The sequence below is a fragment of the Nesoenas mayeri genome (genome assembly GCF_963082525.1).
Source record: "Nesoenas mayeri genome assembly, chromosome: 1".
Classification (NCBI taxonomy): Eukaryota; Metazoa; Chordata; class Aves; order Columbiformes; family Columbidae; genus Nesoenas; species Nesoenas mayeri.
Genome location: NC_137541.1, coordinates 72,450,769 through 72,470,615, shown reverse-complemented (window position 1 = coordinate 72,470,615; position 19,847 = coordinate 72,450,769). Strand labels below are relative to the sequence as shown.

The following is a 19,847-nucleotide window of genomic DNA, read 5'->3' as shown; positions in this document are numbered from 1 at the left end:
CATTTTGAGGAGAGATACTCAAAACCTGAGTTACTGAGTAGATGCAAGAGGAACAGTCCAATCAGGGTCCATGTGGCACAACTACTAAGCAAACACAAAGTAACATCCAACTGTTTTTCTGAGCAAAGCTGAGGGCAAAGTATAGAAAGGTGATGAACTCCCCATTTGTTTCCGTGCGCATTTGCCTGCAAATACGATCCCCCACATTATCTTGAAGATCTTGGCCAACAGCATAGCCAACTGGGTGCTTTCAACTCTAGCTCTCCCTTTGACCACTACCAGTGTTTGTGTTCCTGTTTAAATAAGATAAAGGGGTTTAAAAAAAAAAGGGGGGAGGGAGGGGGTTGGGGCGTGGGGAGCGATAGGGCAGAGCTGACTGCCTCATTTGGGTTGAAATTCTCGTCCTGACTTTTAAGAAGAGTGGGAGGAAAGAAGGCTTCCCTCCGGTGCAGTGAATTTCATTGAAAGATTCTAGAATATATCTCCTTTTTAAAAAAATCCTTTTTATTGACAAAAGTTGTGTTGGTGTAAAATCCACAGAAAGACGACAAAGGAGGGTGAAAAATCTCTCCTCCGGAGCATAAACCTTTCTTTCTCTGCTAGGTGGTTTCTTTCGTTTTGTTTTTCTTTGCTTTGTCTTTGTTTGTGGCTTTCTCCTACTTGGCACCGAGAGAAGCCGCTGCATTTCTGCTGCACAGAGTCAGTCAAGCCGTCCCTAGGTTCACGCAGAGTATCTGTGAAGTTTTCCGAGCTAAAGGGAGTCACTTTCACAGCGTATGTGGGTGTGGAGGGAAGAGAGGTAGGGGTACCAGAAGCAACAGGGTCTCTGCCTCCGAGCTGCGGTGGCGGCTCTGTTCTGCTAAGCACTTGCAGGCTGTATAATTAACCGGGGAGGCAGTGAATTAAATCTTTGTAAAGCCCACTGAGTGGGGGGTTCCTGCGAGCTCTTTTCCAACCGGTCTCAGGCGGCTGGGATAACATCAGAAGCAGCAGCAAGCAACAAGGGGGGAGCCCACCGGACGCTGCAGGAGAGCCAAGCCCCCGCTCGGTGCGAGTGCTCCCGCCGGCGGGGAGCTGCGGGCGGCCGATGGACAACCTCGGCGGGGCCCGGCCGCTGCGGCTGCTCTTGCTCCTGGCGCTGGTGCCTTCGCTCCGGGGCCAAGGTAAGTGCGGGGAGCGGCGCCGAGCCGATCAGCGGGGGCGTCTGCCGGGCTGCGCCGCGCTCTCCCCTCGCCGGCGCCCCAGGGCCCAGCTCTGCCCCCGGGGCAGGCGACGCAGGGTCCGGGCACCCTGGTGGGTTGCGGCGGGGTGTCTCGGTGGCCTCTCCGGGCTGGCTGCCCCGGCAGTGCCCACTCACCTTCCCGGGGCCGGAGGGCGCGGGCTGCCGCGCTCCGGGCGGCAAGCGGAGTCCCGCGGCTGCGGGACGGGAGCGGGGACCACGGGGATGGGGCAGCGGGACGGCTGGGCTTCCCCTGGCGTCCCCCTCCGTGCCCCTGGCTATCCCGGGCAGGCTTTAAAGAGCCGCTGCCACGTTCAAGCGAGCAGAAAGGCGTGGCGTGCATCGGTTCCGCCGCAGCTGCCCGCTGCCACCGCCGGCTCCCGCTCACCCCCACGGGTCGCCGCCACCCGAGCAGGTTGGCTCTGCTCCGGAGGGTCGATATGAGGCTCCTCCGGGGAGGACTTTGCCGCTGGGAGCTGGTGAGTCGCTCGGTCGTGGGGTCAGGCTGCGCTGTCCGCCCGGCGTCCCCTGCTCCTGGGACCGGGCGCCCTCCTGGACTTCTGGCGGCAGAGTCGGCCGGGCCCCCGGAGGCGGCTCCGGGGCTTTTGCAGCCCGGTGTCCCGGGAATTGCGACATGTCGGGCCGCCTGGTGCTGCCGCCCGCCGTCGCACGGTGCCCCTCTGCAGCGAAAGGCGCCCGGTGGCGGGCGTTGGGTTGAACTGCACACCGCGAAGGTGATGTCTCCTGAAACTGGTGTCAGGTCTGATCTGTGAGGGACCAAATTACGCCCCCCCCTAAGCTCCCCCAAAAAGGGAAACGGGATCAATAGTTACTTGAAATCTCCTGGGAGCAGGAGGAATAGTGAAGCAAAGGATGCAGGCTCTTTGAAGACAAAATATGAACCATTTATAAATGATGTTGTGTGATGTGGTTGGTTTTGAAAGCAGAGATCTGGATGCGGGCCAAGACTCCCTTTCCATACTGTGCATTTTTTCCCCATTCTGTTAATACTGTATAAAAAGAGGATATTAACTTGATTTAATTCATTGTTATAAACCAACACAAATACAACTGGTAAGATGTGACAAATAAACTACTTCTTGTATGGTGATAATGAATTTATCATAGCTAACAGATAAGGGACTTTTTCTATTAGAGTAACCCCAAGGGGGCCATTCGGAGTTGAGGCTTGATTATGGTGTACTCCAGGCAAACATTTACAAACATATGGTCTCTGGCCTGGGCCTATTAATGGCAAACAAAAGCCAGTGAAGTAAATTATTTGTTACTGCCACAGTATTTTGACTCATAGATTTTCATGTTGCAGAACACTTGTCACAGATGTGCTTCAAAATATTTGCTTTTGATAGAGAAGTTAGCCACTCCTTTTAAAGGAGGGACAGAACAAAAGTTAGAAAAGCAATATTTAGTGCCAGAATCCCCAAGACAGCTCCTCTTTTCTCTTAGCAGGGTACGTCAGCAGAACCGAAGCTTTAATGTATCACAGTGAATGGACATAGTAATTTTAACCATTCTACATTATTGTAAAACATTGAATAATTTAATTTTGTAATCTTGGTGTACATTTAACCTTAATTATTGGACTACTTTTTAGAAAAATGGGAAGCAGTTAGATATACAAGTTCAGGTTTTCAAAGTTTTTTGTTAACATAAAGTATAACCAAATTTGGCAGTAAGATAAATCAGGTGTTTAAAAAAATAATAAATTCCATGCTTTTAATTTCACATGGGATTTCTACATCCTTAGAATTTTGAAAACAATACTTTGGATAAAATTAGATGTACATGTCTAAAAGCAGATGAGGATCCTTGCTTAGGACACTACCTTTTGAAGAGTAGACTTTGCTTAGGTGAAATAATTACTAATAATTGTAATTGCTGTAAGAAGGATTATTTTTTTCTACATAATTTCATATCGGTGTGTTTTGTGGGCAAATGAAGTAATTACCCTGTGAGGTGATGTTGTTTAAGTGCAGGCTCTTTGGAGCAGGGCCTGTGTTCCTCTGTGTGAGTGCTTTAGTGATACAGTTGCCTTGTTACTAGCCAATGTATTTCTAAAATGCAGCTTCCTCTTAAGCTTGTTACCATTGGCTTTCTTAATTGCTTTTCCTTACTAATGAATCATCATTAGTATCTATTAAAGATGGCATTCTGAAAAAAAAACAAACAGAAAGAACTGGCTTCACTGGAGCTGCCCAGTGCATGTGAACATAGATGTCATTCTTTGCAAAAGTAAAGGTCTTATAAACTTACAAAATTTTTAATGCAGCTTTGCTTTATTGTAAGCATTGAATTTTTTTAAAGCTTTTTTTTTGCTTATGATGTAAACTACCATCTACTGAAGAAGATGAATGACTCACACCATTATGTCCAGTCAGTGTATGAATAGTTCATCCTGTAGCCATGTCTTTGGCATGTCTTGGTGCTACAGGCACAGACAGTTTAACTCACTAAACATCTGGAAACATGTCTTTTCAGGATGAGCTTAGAGTTTGTAATAGAAAAAATGTTCCACTGACTTTGTGGAATGAATTTTATTTTAGGATTATGATTTTTACATGTGCTTTTATAGCAGTAAGTTTATAAGAAGTATATGGGTGGAGGTAGGTCTTATAAAAGGCTAAACCTGTGCTTTCTTGCCCACAATCACATGTAAAATCTCCCCCAAAATTACATACTACCAAAAAATACAGTTCTAAAATATGAGTGCTGTCTCTACATTAGTTTTCAGTTGAGTTTCTTTTTAATAGTCCATTTTCAGACTTGACATTTTATTGCAATCAGGGAAGAGCAAGATGTTAAACTCCTGTTTTTCATCTGTGTAATTGAAAGCAGACATGTTAGTGAAATCCAAGATGAAAATCCATAAACTAGCTTATCAAGTTACTGCAGTATATTTATACTATTCTGTCAGATTTCAGGCATTATCTGATAGCAAGTCAATGCATTTTCAAAAGCTATTTATTTATTGTTGCACTTTAGCCTATGCTGCAAGTTTCGCACCAACTTTACACATGTTTTTAATAACTAGCTAAGACCAACTTGTTCTACAGTACTTTTATTAACATTTTATGAAATGAAAGATGAGTCTTCAACCTCTTGGACTTGACAGAAAGTGTTACCTGGGACCATAAAAGAATTTGTTTGTTTTTGTGAGTTATGTATATGTCTAAAGAAGTAGGTGGCAAAATCAATTCAGTAAACAGAGAATATGGGTTTACTAGAAGTAGTTAAATATCTGTAGGGAATGAAAGGAGATGAGACAGAGATGGTCAAGAAAGACAGAACCAAAATCCAAATACTAAATAAATCAGAGCACAGGCAAGAATTTTAATGGTAGTGTAGATTTTGTAAGAATGAGTTTTGTATGAAAGAGATAAATGAATGAAAGCTTTTGTGAAAGAGGTAGCAAAAAGTGATGTTTGACAGTGACAGGGAATAAGGAAAATGAGTAAAGTTAAGGAAGAACAAAAGAAGATCATTTCAGCCAGAATAGGCAAAAATTTTTGTAAAGCACTTGGGAAATGTCAGGCACATGTATTTAGGTGTAGGTTCAATGGAAGGAAGTGGGTCAGGTGTTAAGATTTCAATAGCTAAGTCATCACATATGATTAAACAAGGACAGTAGATAACATTGCTCCAAGATAAAATGTAAAAGTGAAGACAGAATATGGAGAAGACTGCAGGGTGAGAAAGAAAAGTTGTCCACGATAAAGTCAGTGAGGGAGTTGTCAGGAGCAAGAGGAAAAACAGTGGGACAGAGCACAAGAAGCAAAAAGACTGAATAGGAAGAAGGGAAAGGTCAGTTCAGATCAGTGAAAAGTCCTAGAAGAATATAAATATTTATTGGTCATAATATTTTGTGAGTAAAAATCAGTTTAGGAACGCTCAGAGTAATGTCAGGTAAGTGGAGAAGGAATAGTTGACAAAAGTAGTATCTACAAAGGCAATGTACTTGGTAACTGGCAGAGATAGGGAAAAGTTCCCACAATAATCTGCCTGTTTATCTGACCAGGCGATAATCTTGTCCTCCCGAAATAATCTCTGGCATGGTACTGGGACAGTGCTGGAAAAGGTGGGTTGATACAGCAGTTCTAAAGCACGATCTCCAGTGCTGATGCTTTCCTGAATACATTGGCACATCTTTGGCTGACGCAGTTGATGGAGCTTTTTGCCTTCACTTCTTTAAACAAGTAGCACTTTTCCCCCCAGCACTCATGAGTACTTTGTCTCTGTTTTATACTTTGTATAACCTACTTCAGGCTTCTTAGAAGTTTTGAGAAATTGCCCCTTGGATTTGAAGTATGTGCTGTTGGATCTTAAAAAAGAAACTGAATTTCTAGATTCTCAGGACTTCTCATCCAAATTCTTTCCAGTTGATCAAGTTAATTTAAAATTTTCATTCAAAGCAAGCTGAATGACATCTCTGATAAAGTTTTGAGTACTTGCCATATAAGTATAGGACATATATTATTTTCTGGATTATGGTGGCACTCACAAATGACCCACGCTGCACAAGCCTGTAAGATGTTCCCTGCTAAAGGGTTCATTTTTGAGTCCATTACTATCAAAACGCGGATTTAGACCTTAAGCATAGTAATGAAGAAAGCAATATCTAAAAAAAGATTTTATATCAATGCTGCAGTAAGTGTATGGATATAGATATGGATATCCGTATGGATATGGATCCAGCTTTTTAGGATTTATTGAGCACTGGAAGGATATACTGTACAAATGCTACTAGTGGTATATCCATTCAAAATGCTACAGTCTTCCAGCTCTGAAGCTCTTATCACTGACTAGATTCCATACTCAGATTACTGAGTACTTCTAAAATCTCTCATATACTTCCTATTTCAATTGATTTAATTTAAATGTAGACATATTTTTTTGCAATGTACTACAGTACATTTCGGGTCATGCCCTTTATACAAATGAACAGGGCTAACAATAGATTAATTGTAACACCTGATATAAAACTTTCTAATCACACAATTTTTTAAGATTTGAAATGAGAGGTCAAGAGAAGATAAGAATTTGCTCTTGAATGAGAAAGAAAGAGTGCCACTTCAGCCTATCAACACCCTGTGAAGTAATTTCATTATTTGCATGGTTTTTTTTTTAATACAGAGAAGAGTGAACAAAAAAATTTAGCATGTGCTTTTCAGAAAGGGCAGTTCCTGTTCTTCTTCCAATAATGGGTCTTTTTTGTAGGTCCATCTGTATCATCTTGGTGAGACTGGGTTCTTTAGGTCAACTGTGTCCATCAGAGCTCTGAATGTACCCTCTTTTACTCATGTTCTTCTGAGTATGTATAGCCTAGGACAGCCATTACTTATACTAAGCTGTTTATATGGTGCTGACTCAGTAGTCTCCAGTATTACATTTCTCTCAATTTCTTCATGTCTTCTAGAAAACATAAGAGCCGTCTTCATTCTTCCCGTCTTAGTATCTGTCAAACTCCAGCCTCCTCATATAAGTCCAAAAAAAAACCTATCCAGAAAGATTAAAAAAGTGAAGATAATTTATTCAAGTGTGTAAGAGCCTGTGTAGAAGTGGTAGCAACAAAGGAATGAGTATAAATGTGATTCTGGAGCAGGCAGTGAGGTAATACATTATTAAAAATTCTCTCTCACTGGCAACATTTAAGCACAAGAGCACATTGCCTAGAGAGGTTGCCTCACTTGTTATGAACAGCTAAATAGAAATGTGCCTAGAACTGAACAAATTTTGTCAGTTCTGCCCAAGAGTAGCAGGTAGGACAAGACAACTTCTTGAGGGCTCCTAAATCCTTATCTTCTGTGTTATTTTGATGTGTAGATAGGATGCTTTAGAGTCTTCTTGCAATAGGTGAAGTCTTATCTATTTTTTTAGTAACTAGTTGCCTTTTTTGAAATTGTGGGGTTTTTTGTTTGTTTGTTTTGTTTTTGTTGTTGTTTAGTTGGTTGGTTGTTTTTTATTGGCACCTAGGAAAAAAAACCAAACAAAACAAAACAAAACCACCACACAGTAAAGCACTTACTTTCCCTACTTTGGAAAATAAGGCATGCAATGTTACAGCAGATCATTGCCTCCCTCAAGCCTGTCTGTATCACCAAAAACTTCATCACCAGCTATTGCCATGAATAATTTTAAGAGCTTCTTTTATTAACTGCAAACAGACACCTTGTAAAATGAGGTTTGGCCATATCTGAAAAATCCCCTTAATTGTGTGATGGCCACTGCTGTTGCTACCAGAGCCACATTCCCCATAAATGAGTGTTCTCCAGACCTAAGAAAATTTCCAGTAAAGTGTTGGCTGTTTTAAAACCAACCACAAAACACAGTAACATACCAGACATTTCCTTTAGAGTGCTGCTCCTTTAGTGAGTGTGCTAACTGGATTTCTTTAGGGATTTCAGCTGTCCTGAAATAATCACACTCAGGTGAGAATTCATGCAACAGGTAAAGGTTCAGACCCTTTAAGCCTGTTAAGGGACAATATCGTATTTCTTAGCAGCACATGAACTGTGAGTGATTTTCTGTCAGTCCATAAAGATCCAATATGACTTCTGCACTTGGGACAGAAAATCACCTTTGTGATAGACCCTCTCTGAGGGCAAAGAGAAGCTTAGAGTGGTACTGGAGAGGGACAGCTGGTGATGAACATAGCCTTGCAGGCTGCAAGAGATTCATTGGAACCTGCCTCCTGGCTTGTACTGTTGTGGGGGTTACAAGAGAGGGCACGCTGGCTCCAAATTTCATGCATTTGTTAGGAAGTTCGAGCTGGTAGATTCTTTAAGGGAACCTGTAACAACAACCTAGTAGAAGGACTAAGAATAGCTTACTGTCTGAAGTGACTAATGCCGCAGCTCAACTGTGTCTGTTCATCTTACTCCATCAGTATATTGACATATTTGATGTATGGTCTTGAGGTAAACAAGAAGGTCTCTGCAGAGAAATAAAGGTTCCTGTTCACTTTACTCCTTTCTCTGCATCTAAAAACAGAGGAGGGGCATCTTCATTATTAGTCCAGTCTGAAGAGATCTTGCAAATACTCGTGTTGCCTCAGATGGAGAAGGGTAAGGCTTTCCTGCATTGCTCCATTACTTCCAATTCAAAGCATTTGTTTCAGGGAAGCATGAGGCCAGATTTTCTGCCTTATGTCCTTTTCATAGTTTCAGATATCCTTCACCCTTTCCTCTACTCTGTGTACCTAATCCCTAGGTTTACACACAAGATCAAGATGCAACAATGCTGTGTTTATCCTGTTACCCTATTACCACAGAATCACAGAATGTTAGGGATTGGAAAGGACCTCAAAAGATCATCTAGTCCAATCCCCCTGCTGGAGCAGGAACACCCAGATGAGGTTACACAGGAAGGCATCCAGGTGGGTTTTGAATGTCTCCAGAGTAGGAGACTCCACAACCTCCCTGGGCAGCCTGTTCCAGTGCTCTATCACCAGAACAGCTGGAGTTTTGAAGTCAGCTGGCTTCCATCTTGTCTCTGGGTCTATCTGATGCCTTAAGTAGCCAGACAGAGTGTATCTGCATTGCCAGAAATAGCATTTCCACAGTTTGTTGTAAGGACAGCCAAAAAACCAAGACTACAAATCCCAGCTGCCAGCACTTGACTGCAAAGGCAGCTGACTTGTCCACCTGATATTAGCCAGGTGTCGTTGTTTCAAGAACAATTGGTTTGGTTTAGCAGATCAGGCCAAACGCACTTTGTCTGCCCTGAACCTATATCACAGTGTAGCCTTGGCCAAAGGTTTATGCAGTTGCTCTAGTTTTGTGTCAGGACAGTTCAGATGTAAAGGGAGGTTGGAAGACAAAGAATGTGACTATGAATAATATGGATGGCCAGTCTGTCATTTTCAGGGTCAAATTCTATATGTAGACTTGTGGTTTTGTGTTTGTTTTTTTTTTTCAACTGACAGTTAGATGGATGAGCATCACTAGTAAGAGAGTTTTCTTGACATGACAAGAAAGGTTTTATCAGAAAGGTACACTGTGAAAGCTGAAAGTATTTTTCTTACTGGAAACCTAGACCAATGCATGTCTGTTGTAATCATGAGTTCCAAAAACTCTGGATGACATTCTGTTACTGAAACATGTTGGACTAGTGCTGAGCTTTCACAGAGCCCATCTGCTGCCTGTATCTGCATATGCTGAGGAGTGATAATCATTTTCTGTTTTCTCACATTCCATAGTGCTGAGTCTCTTACAGAATAAATTGAGTGAATGGCAAGACCTAAGCCACATTTTACAAACTCACTCAATTAATGTGCTTAAAAGATTAAAACCATCTTAATAAGGAGGTGTGACTTTGACCTCTTGAGCTGAACTCACTTCCAAATCCATACCTGGTTATGTGGGTGGGGAAGCCGATGAATTTGATGGTCACATCACTTATTGCACTGAAGAACTGGAAAGCTTTACTACCCTGTTTTCCTGAAAATAAGACAGGGTCTTATATTAATTTTTGCTCCAAAACTAAGTACTTTTTTACACGTATGGCTGCCTGTACACTATTTAAATTGACTTTTTTTAGTGAACTGTAACTAGGGCTTATTTTTGGAGTAGGGCTTATATTTCAAACATCCTCAAAAATCCTGAAAAATCATGCTAGGGCTTATTTTCAGGATAGGTCTTATTTTGGGGGAGACAGGGTAGCACTAGCTTGATAAGCTCACCTAGGCTTTGGTGTAACTTTGGTTTGATACGATCATCTGCTTTCTAAGTGTTCTATAGATCAGCACTGAGTAATGAACAGCTATCAAAACCTGGATTGTTCATAGGCTTTTCCATCATCATCAGCTGTACAGAATAGCTGCTATTGTAGATTGTTATGCAAAAATCTGTCCGGTTTTGATCTAGCTTGAAAATTATCCAGTCCTTTTTACTTCTGCTTTTTTTTTTTTTTTTTTTTAATTTATTTTTGCACAATTCCCAGAAACAATTCAGGGTTTTACATTCCAGGAATCATGCTTTGGGTAACATTCTTAAGCTTATCTTTATTTTGCAGAAAATATTCACTGTAGCAGCTGAATAAGCAATTATTACATCATAGAAGTCTAAGGTTATACAGACTTTAACCACATTTCTTGCTTTGAACTCCCACACAATGTGGCAATCCTGTTAAGATTGGCAAACTACCTTTTTTTAAGACAGCCATATGCTCATACACATTTTGTTGAGGTACACATAGTTCATAGCTAGCACATGAATGCATCACATGCACAAAATATTTTAATTTGTGTGATCTTTAATCACTTCTCATCTGATAGGTCTTCTTCATGACAGCTTTTGTAAAATTAGAGATCTGAGCTCTAGCTGTCTTTTTACTGTCCTCTTTCTGAGACTTCTGAAAGTTCTCTCAGAATACTGCATATACCACCTTAACGTAAGGACAGGCATCCTCACTGTTACCATACTAAGGCGACTCCAGTTCTTTTGAATGCCTTGCTGCACATATCTCTTTACAGGGACAAAGTAGTAATGAAGCTGCATTTGATTTTATCCAAAATTGACTTGGACTTTCTCAGTCAATTATCATGCAAAATTACTGTATCTGAGTGCAAGTCAAGTGAACACGCTACCATCTTAAGAGATCTGACGTTTATCTTCTGTCTCGTGATGCCAAAAAGCTGAACAATTGCTTCACAAACTTACAAAAAGTGCCAAGCAGTGTATTGCTGCAAATTACAACTTTCCTGTGGAGTTTCTCCCTCCAAATAAAAGGCTACGTTTCAGCTGAACACAGACAATATTATCAGCTTTTCCCAGAAGTGTTTTGTCTCTCAGACGCCAGAGATTTCTCTGGCTGATTTGCATGACACATTATTGGCAAAACAGCTGAGGAGGCACCAGGTTCAGGAGAGCAGGACTGTAATTCCTCTTCTATCATCTTTGGTGCTCCAGCACTGAGGGGGTGCCATGAGCCCATCAGCTTGCAGTAGAAGACACATGGTCACGTTCAGAGAAAAAAGAACCATCACTTCCTGCACAGTAAGTGCGATTCCTTGAGATGTCGTAATCAGAGCAGTTTCTACCATCTGCTTTCCACTACCGCTTCCTTTCAGACACCCTGCATTACAAACTTCGACCTGGGAGAAACTGAGGAGAGGCCATGGCCCCCCATGCTGATGGTTCCCCGAAGAGGTTGTGAGGAGGCACAAACAGCCTCAGCATGAACTATTTGCTTGAAGATTTCCAACTGGGAGCCACATGAATATGCACATGTAGAGTTGAATCCACAACACTGGAAAAATACAGTTACAAGACGACAAGTCTGTCCTGTTTCTAAATGCTCGTAATGGCTCTTAATGCCAAAATAGTCAGAATCAATGCCAATGGAATCGGGAGTTGACACCCAAGGTGTGAGACACACACTTTGAGATTTTGCAAGAGCAGAGATTTGTCCATAAATGACCATTTTAAAAAGGAAATTGCAAAGCCAAGCTAGAGAAAATGTTTTTCACTGTTTTATTGTTATGTTTTAGAAGAATGGCCTTGAGGGTGGGGCCCTATTTTTACTGCTTGTTTTTCACTTCCCTCTATTCTCAAGAGATCTTTGGCTGGATCTTTGGAGGATGTGAACTGTGATGTCACTGAAACAATGAGCCTGGACCACAGCTCTCCCCTAAACTATCTGAAATCCTTCTTTGTCTAGATGCACTCCTACAGACAAGTTTGCATAGCTTGGCCTGCTTTGAATTTGTGAATTATTAATATTTGGTTGGAGTAGAGGTGTGTTGCCAGAGCTGGGAGGGAAGAACTGGTGTCCAGAGCCAGGGATTGTCCTTCTGGAACTTGGCTAAAGACCCATTTGTACAAAGCCCTGCAAAAACTTGCAGCCAGCTCTGCACTTCAGTTAAATGTGTATCATTTTTCAACACAGTTAAGATTGATTGCAGACAACTGCACTAAAAATACAGTTATTTGTAACACATTGTATGAAATTTGATGCATATAATGTTTGTTAGCAAGACACTGGCAGACAGAGAGCACCAGACAGGATCCCTATTCCCAAAGAAGAGATCAGACACAAATTCATGTCTTTCATCACAGGCAGATATTTATTTACAAGGCTGATTTTTCCCTGTAGCATTATAAACTACAGTTAGCTTTCTGACACTGGCATGACTTCAGGACACACTGAGAAGTTAAAGAGAAATATTGTCTTGACTTCATAAAGGCAGAATTTTGACCATTACTTTGGGTATTTAAGTAAGACTAGAAGGATGACCTGGGTCATAGAGTACAGAGCTCTCTTATAAACTAATATTTAATGTAGTTCTGTTTATAAGTATAATGATTTTCTTACTAAAAAATATTTGGTTTACTTGATCCCATAATTCTGATTATTGTTTATTGCTGTAATATTTGTTGACAGGAACCACATGTTTTCACAAGCTTTACTTCTCTAGGCTTAAAATGGTCTCTCCTCATATAATAGCACTTTGCTTCCCCTGACCATCCTACTAGCTTTTCTTTACACATTTTCCATTTCGATGTAGTCTTTCGTGAAGAGTGGTTGCCAGAATTACACTCAGTACTTCAGAGCTTTGCACTGTAGAATTGATAACTACCTCAAGAGTACCTCCCTTAAGACAACTGATGCATCCTAACATCTCATTTAACCCTTTATTTTTTGCTTTGAATTGTTGGATTATAATCACTAATCAGGAATATAGGCTGTTCCCTGCAAACAACTGAGTTACTGGAGCGGGTTGTCTTCTCTACTTTTCAGATGCTTTTTGCTTTCCCACATATGAAGATCTGCCAGTTGAGGTACTCATGTGAACTCTGTTTGATGTACGTCAAAGTCAGTGAAGGACCTGGATAGATGTGATCCCCATACATCAGGGCACCTAAGGAACGATGGCTTTGTAACTGGTATAGGGTGAGCTAGAGGTGACAGATGCTTGTCCTTGCTGGACTCAGCAGGAAGTCATCTGTGAAGATGGGTAGTCTTGAATATAAGGCTGCTGCTTATTGAATTTTGCTCCCTATAGATGTGCTTGGAGTAAAACTAAGAATGAGACAATCATGTGAGGCATTTTATGATCCGGTGGAGAGATATGGTCTAGGAATGATGCAGTGTGCACTCCCTGTTCTGACACCAGCTTGCTGTGTAATTGGGGCAAGTCATTTCTTCTTTCTGTGCTTTAGCTTCTCCATCAAAAAGATGTAAATGAGATTTGCCTTCCTCTATGCACCACAGCAACCTACAGATGAAAGAGTCTTATTTATTTTTCATGAAGTAATCAGTCACAGAATCATTTAGGTTGGAAGGAATCTCTTGAAATAATCCAACATTTGAACACTCTCAAACTAAAGCAGCATCTTATTGTGTTCAGATGGAATATTCATATGGTGGCTGGAAAGCTGCCCAGTGGAAAAGAACCTGGGGGTGTTGATCGACAGCTGGATGTTTATAAACATCGATCATTTCCCCTCTGAGCCTTCTTTCTTTTCTCCAGGCTCAACAGTCCCAGCTCTCTCAGTCTCTCCTCATATGAAAGATACTCGAGTGCATAAATTATCTTGATGGCCTTGCATTGGGCTCACTACAGTAAGTTCATATTTTTCTTGAACTGGAGGGCTCAGACTGGACACAGCACTCCAGATATGGCTTCATCAGTGCTGAGCAGATATGGCTTCATCAGAGTGCTGAGCTCCCTTGACCTGCTGCCAATACTCTGTCTAATGTAGCCCAAGATGGTGTTGGCCTCCTTTGCTGCAAAAGTACGTTGCTGGCTTATGATTAGTTTGGTGTCCACCAGGACACCTGTGTCCTACTTTGCAGAGCTGTTTTCCAGCTGGTAATCCCTCAGTGTGGACTGGTGCATAGGGTTTATTCCTCCTCAGATGCAAGATGTTGCATTTCCCTTTGCTGAACTTCCTGAGGTTCCTGTCAGCCTGTTTCTCCAGCCTCTTGAGGTCCCTCTGGATGGCAGCACAACCATCTGGTGCCATCAGCCACTCCTCCCAGATTTGTATCATCTATAAACTTGTTGAAGGTATACTCTTTCACAGTGTCCTCTTACCTAGCCTGTACATTGTCAGCTTCTCGATGGCAGTGTTAGAGAAGATAGTGTTTGAAGTCATACTGATGTCAAGGTAGACAATATCCACTCTTCTTGCCCCCATAGGCTAAGGTAGACACCTCATTCTAGAAGGCTATGAGGTTAGTTAAACATGATATCTCCTTCATAAATCCAAGATGACTTCTCCCAATCACCTTCTTGTCCTTCATGTTTTTTGACTTTGTTTCCAGGAGGATTTTCTCCATCACATTCCCAGAGAGAGAGAAGAGGCTGACCAGCCTGCAGTTTTGCAGATCACTCTTGTCCTTCTTCAAGACAGGGAGGCATTTGTTCTTTTCCATTCTTCAGGAACTTCTGTCATTCACCATGACCTCTTGAAGATATTTGTGAGTAGCCTGGCAGTGACATCAGTCAGCTCCCTCTGCACTCATGGGTGCAGCCTGTCAGGGCCATCCGTCAAAAAACTTATGAAACAAAAAGAAAACATTTGAAAGCTGTCCCTCTTGATAATCAGATTTTTTTAAATTATTTTTTTTACACAGATTGCGTATTTGTTATACAAGGAGCTGTTCTGTGTCCAGATTGCAAGATAATTAATAGGAAAATGTGACTCATGTTTTATTCCAAGTTCTGATACACCTGCTGTGCAGTGAACTTTTGCACTTGGAATATGAAGCAAACCTGTAGTGCTTGTCAGTTCATTAATAGTGTTTAGTTTTGCTAAATTAGAGACTTTTGCAAAAATCATACTCTGCACAAATAATTACCTTCAGTGTGGTTTTCCCTTTGTATAAGTTGGCATCTATATTAATTTTTCTTTCATATGTTGTGTTCAAAATACCATATACGTTTCTGTCTCTTTGTACAATACTTCTGCATTTACAGACATACTTTTGAGTAAAACAGATTAATTGGATAATAAGAATAATAACCTCAGGAAAAAAATAGTTCTGCAAATTAACTTGTAATGAGATTAATTTGTCTTTTGTATCAGACAGCTAATTGATTTATCCTGTATTCTTCAGGACTTTAAAAGCTTAGTTATTGCTGCTGTTGCTTTTGATAATAAAGGAGTGTAATATGACAGATTCTTTTATTGTGCAGGACTCTACATATCTGAACTGTTTTGTGTTGGTGTATCAATCACTAGGCCGTGTCTCTGTGTGGAAGGTTATGGGAAACTGCAGTTTGCTTCACCAAGGCAGGAATGTCTCATTGCAAGGTGCTGACGGATGCTTCGTTTGGCCATTCCTGCTCTTTAGATGGGTGCACCATTCTGTGTGTAGATCAAGGAGGGGAAAACGAACAGGCTTTCTGGTTTTTTTTTTTTGTTTGTTTGTTTTTTTTGTGTTTTTTTGCAATATCATTTGCTAAGGTTGCATTAAATATATTGTTGTGTTTTTCTTTCCTAATTTCTGCAGATCTTTCAGTGGAAGAATGCTGTGACAAGGGTATTGAATGGGCAAATAAAAACAGAATATGTACTTCTCTACCATTAATATCCGAGTCCAGAGAATGCAGGTATGTAGTTATGTATTATATATTAAACCTATAGTTTTATATTTTCATGTAAAACCATGGCAATGGTAGGTATGAAAGCTGATTTAGAAGACAAAGCATGCAGCTCTTGAATCCCAGTTTTTCAAGTCCACATTTAGCCTTGGGGATCACCTGCTGAGTACTTACTTTTCTTTCATTACATCATTTATACTTTTGCCATTCCTCTAGCATAGATTCACCCAGCCCTAATCTGTTTGACATGTACTGCCTCTTAGTCAGAAGCTTTTCCACTGTATTCTACTCACAGGGCTTGGACTCTGCCTGCAGTCAATACATCTCACTGCGGCTCCCCTAATGTCAGCAAAACTTCTTAATTTTATCCTGATTGTGAATGTGGCCCAATGATGGTCCAAATTCTTGGGCAGAAGTTTATCAAGAAACACAACAGATTCTGTACATAATAAACTATAGATTGCATATGCACATATGTATACATATTGCACACATATGTAAGACAGCCTTTTAAAACTGTTTCTCCTGTGTGGTGCCACACAACTAATTACCCCACAGTTGTCAGCTGAATTGCTGAATGGAGGAACTTAAACTTTAAGTCAAGGAGATTCCTAGTTACGTAGATTGTTTGACTTCCGTCAAAAGTATTTGACCATGGAAAACAGTAACTTTTAGTTAATAAATAGATTTCTTAATTCTACTGACTGTTAATAAAATGGTAATTTCTATTATGTAATCTAGCAAATGAAATAATGAAGTTAAATGTTAAAATTATTTGCAGAGTAATATTTTGGTTATACTGAATCTCTTATATGGTTGGGGTATTTGTATTTTTTCTGTCAATGATAATTTGCATTATTTTTGTTGTTAAATGTACTTGTTACATTTCATTTGTGGAGCTAACAATTTGCGATAGGTAATTTGAAGGACAGTTTCACAGAACACTTGATATTTAAAACACATGACCTTGTTCCCCTCCATCTTTTTAAATGGATTGCAAAGTGATTTAACCTTGGTAATTGTAGAAGTGTTGGATTGATCTTTATTATGGAAAGAATGTGTCTTGCAGGCAAGTCTGTCCATGTTTTCTGGCTTTTGCATTTATATTGGCATAGAAAGCAGTCTCTTACACAGAAGAATTGACAGATAGGACTTAAATCCCAATTTAGGAAATACTTGAAGAGTCAGAAGAGTTACATACAGAACAGAGGCACGAAAAACAGGAAATCGAGTTTATTGAACAATCTGGGAGTGAGAATCTTGATGATTTAATAATAATTTGATAAATGTGAGTTGCATTTCTGCTGCAAATGTAATTTATTCTTTTAAATGTTGCCATTTTAGAGTCTTTAGGATGTCATAGGGACTGAAAAAAGCTTACTAATACTTCGTCTAGTTTTTGTGCATAACTGATATGTAGTAAAGAAAATTATAGTGATGCAATGGTAAATCCAAAATGAGTGAATGGATATACTCTGTGAGAGTCATGAGCACTTACTGATGATTAAAAAGTGGGTAAATTCAGTTCTGGTGCATTTATTCATGACTATACAATAAATAAACATTGCTCCCCCTGAAGCTTGGCTTCACTATAGAAATGACACCTTCGGCTACTTTCTTTAATAGCAATATTATCTCACTCCTGCTATGATTACAAACCTGGGAGAGGTAGAGAAAAATCACTTTATGATGCAAAACCACTTTATGATGCAATTTCAGACACAAAAGTAAGGGCCAAATTCTACTCCTAACTGCTGGTGTAACTCGAGCCAGAATGAACAGTGAGGGATCATGATTCCCTTCTCAAGCATGTGAGGGTGATGACACTGATTGTTGTATGTTTATTCCTGCTGCACAGCGATGTAAGCAAAACTAAAAACAGCCTCATTGCATTTGCTGAGGTCTATGCAGGTGTGAATATGGCACAGGATGCCTTATTGGTTACAGATTTTCAAAAGAACTTGCTTCCTATTTAGACACCTACATGCCATGCCATGGCTTAAAACCCATCTGGGACCTTTTTACTGTCTAGTGCAGAACAGTTTGGACAGTGTAGATCATCTAGCTTTTGAGTGCTCTAAAAAAGCATGGCCTCTTGGGTGTACAAACCCATGTTACTTGACGCCAGAGGGAGCCCTGTTTGCCCTGCCTATTTCAGCTTGGGTTTGCAAGGTTACAAGTTGAATGCAAGGGAAAAATACATGGTGAAGTGAGCAGATTTGATGAAGTTACTGAAATCAAAATGGCTTTGCACAGTTGCATTGCAAAGACCATGCAACACAGAACAGATTGGATATGAGTACTTTCCCTGACGTATTTTACAAGAATTTACATGCTGGTTTTGAATCCTCTGCTTTGAATAGTAAGAACAGATTCAGTCCTTCTCTGAAAGCAAGTCTGCTGCTAGAGATTCTTTTGCTTTTCTTTTGTTCATGTGAGGAGAACTCAAGTGCCTTATTGAATTAGAATTGCACCTCCTGGGCCTTTTCCCAGCCATTCAAAGCACATTCATAGTAATCAAGAAGGGTTTCCACAGGAGCATTGGTGTTCTCCTATCTGCCTTGCATCCTAGAAACAAGCTGACAGTTCTGGGTTTTGACATATTTTTAGGATCCTTCCCCCAAAGTTTCTTGTGGTTCTTGAAGGGCTTGCCATCTGTGTGAGCATCACATGCTGAATATGGTACAATTCAAACTGCAGATGTGCTCAGTTTCTTGTCCTCCACCACAGGTGAGCCAGCCCACTATCTGAAGCTCACACAAATTCATAAGATCCATCTGGCTACAGTTCCTCAGTTGCATTTGAGTTGAAACAAGGCTCCTGGCTCGATGTCCAGTCACATCTGCAATCTCTTATTGTGGTTGCTTGTCCCACAAATGAGTATACCTCATTGTATTGTCACTTTGGAAAATGACAGTAGTTTTCTCTGCGTCTTCATGACTCAGTAAATATGAGTGCAGAGTTTTAATGAATTATATCTTTGGCTGTCAGAACAGCAGCTTTTTGCCCAGTCATCCATTTTCTTATGATGCAGTTAAACTCACAGCAGCTGGAAACATCTGCCATTGATTTTTGGAACTCAACCTGTCCAATAAATCTTATTCCTTTCAAGATGAAGAGTTTTCCCTGTCCAGAGCTCTTAGCAAGTGAACTTAGTTCCTGGGCAAGAAACATCTTATCTCCATATGTGAATTGCATGCCTTTAGCACCATGTAAAGTCTTTGGAGTTATATTTGGAATAACATCATTATTAGTGTTGCAAAAATGCATAAAAGAAGAAGCTACAGAACACTCTGCTAGGTGCTTTGCAAAAACAGAACAAAAAGGTGATCTGTGTTTCCAATTAGAGACAAGTGGCAGTACTTAGAGACAGGTTCAGATGTGGAACACAAGGAAATAATAAGAGTGTTTGGAGTGATAGGCACCAGATGCTAACTGTGGATAGATGTTTATTGGTTTATGCCATTGTAAGTGTGGAAGAGACTGAGGTTTTGGACATCAAAGTTGTGACAGTTGTATGTCTGAAAAAGCATTTAAAGCTATTTTTGAAGAAATTGTCTTTATTAATTATTATCTGCTCTCTGTAGACTGCCAAGTGCACCTCACAGTTGCTAAGATTTTTGGCTTCTCCATCAAAGAGTAGAAAAGTCTGCTATGTTGTCAGGTTTTTATTGCCACTTGTTTAGGATAACTTGCTTACTTCACTTTGCAAATAATGTCAAACTCAGTTCTTTCTTGGCCACAATATTATTAGTGTTGTTTTTCTACATAATATATAATATCAATATGGTTTTACCCTTTACCTTCAAGAACACTTTTATTAATTAAATGCAAGTTGTTTACAGATTACAGCTGATTAATTTTGAGGTTTGTTGATTCAGGTATTTTTACTTGAGTCCCTTGCTAATTTATAACACATGTTGAAATATATGTATTTTCATTGTTGAGGCACTCTTTATTATTTTCATTTGTCATATTGTGTCACCCATAATACTAGATCTTGCTCTTGATTTTCCTAAGTTCATTTCTCTTGGATGTTAAACTGCAAACCAAAAGGAC

General features: G+C 40.4%; 1 protein-coding gene across 2 annotated transcripts in view; it reads left to right on the top strand.

Annotated features, from left to right (window-relative positions):
- Positions 1-1,087: 1,087 nt before the first annotated feature.
- Positions 1,088-19,847, top strand: part of FBLN1 (fibulin 1) — a gene marked incomplete at its 5' end in the record, with an annotated part of 80,383 nt that continues 61,623 nt past the window's right edge. Inside the window, 2 exons of one of the 2 annotated variants that reach the window (XM_080363856.1) lie at positions 1,088-1,163; positions 15,698-15,797. In XM_080363856.1, the coding sequence (XP_080219982.1) occupies positions 1,088-1,163; positions 15,698-15,797 (176 nt within the window). Of the gene's footprint in view, positions 1,164-15,428; positions 15,798-19,847 lie in introns of those variants that run through there. The other variant, XM_080363855.1, reaches the window with a different exon arrangement.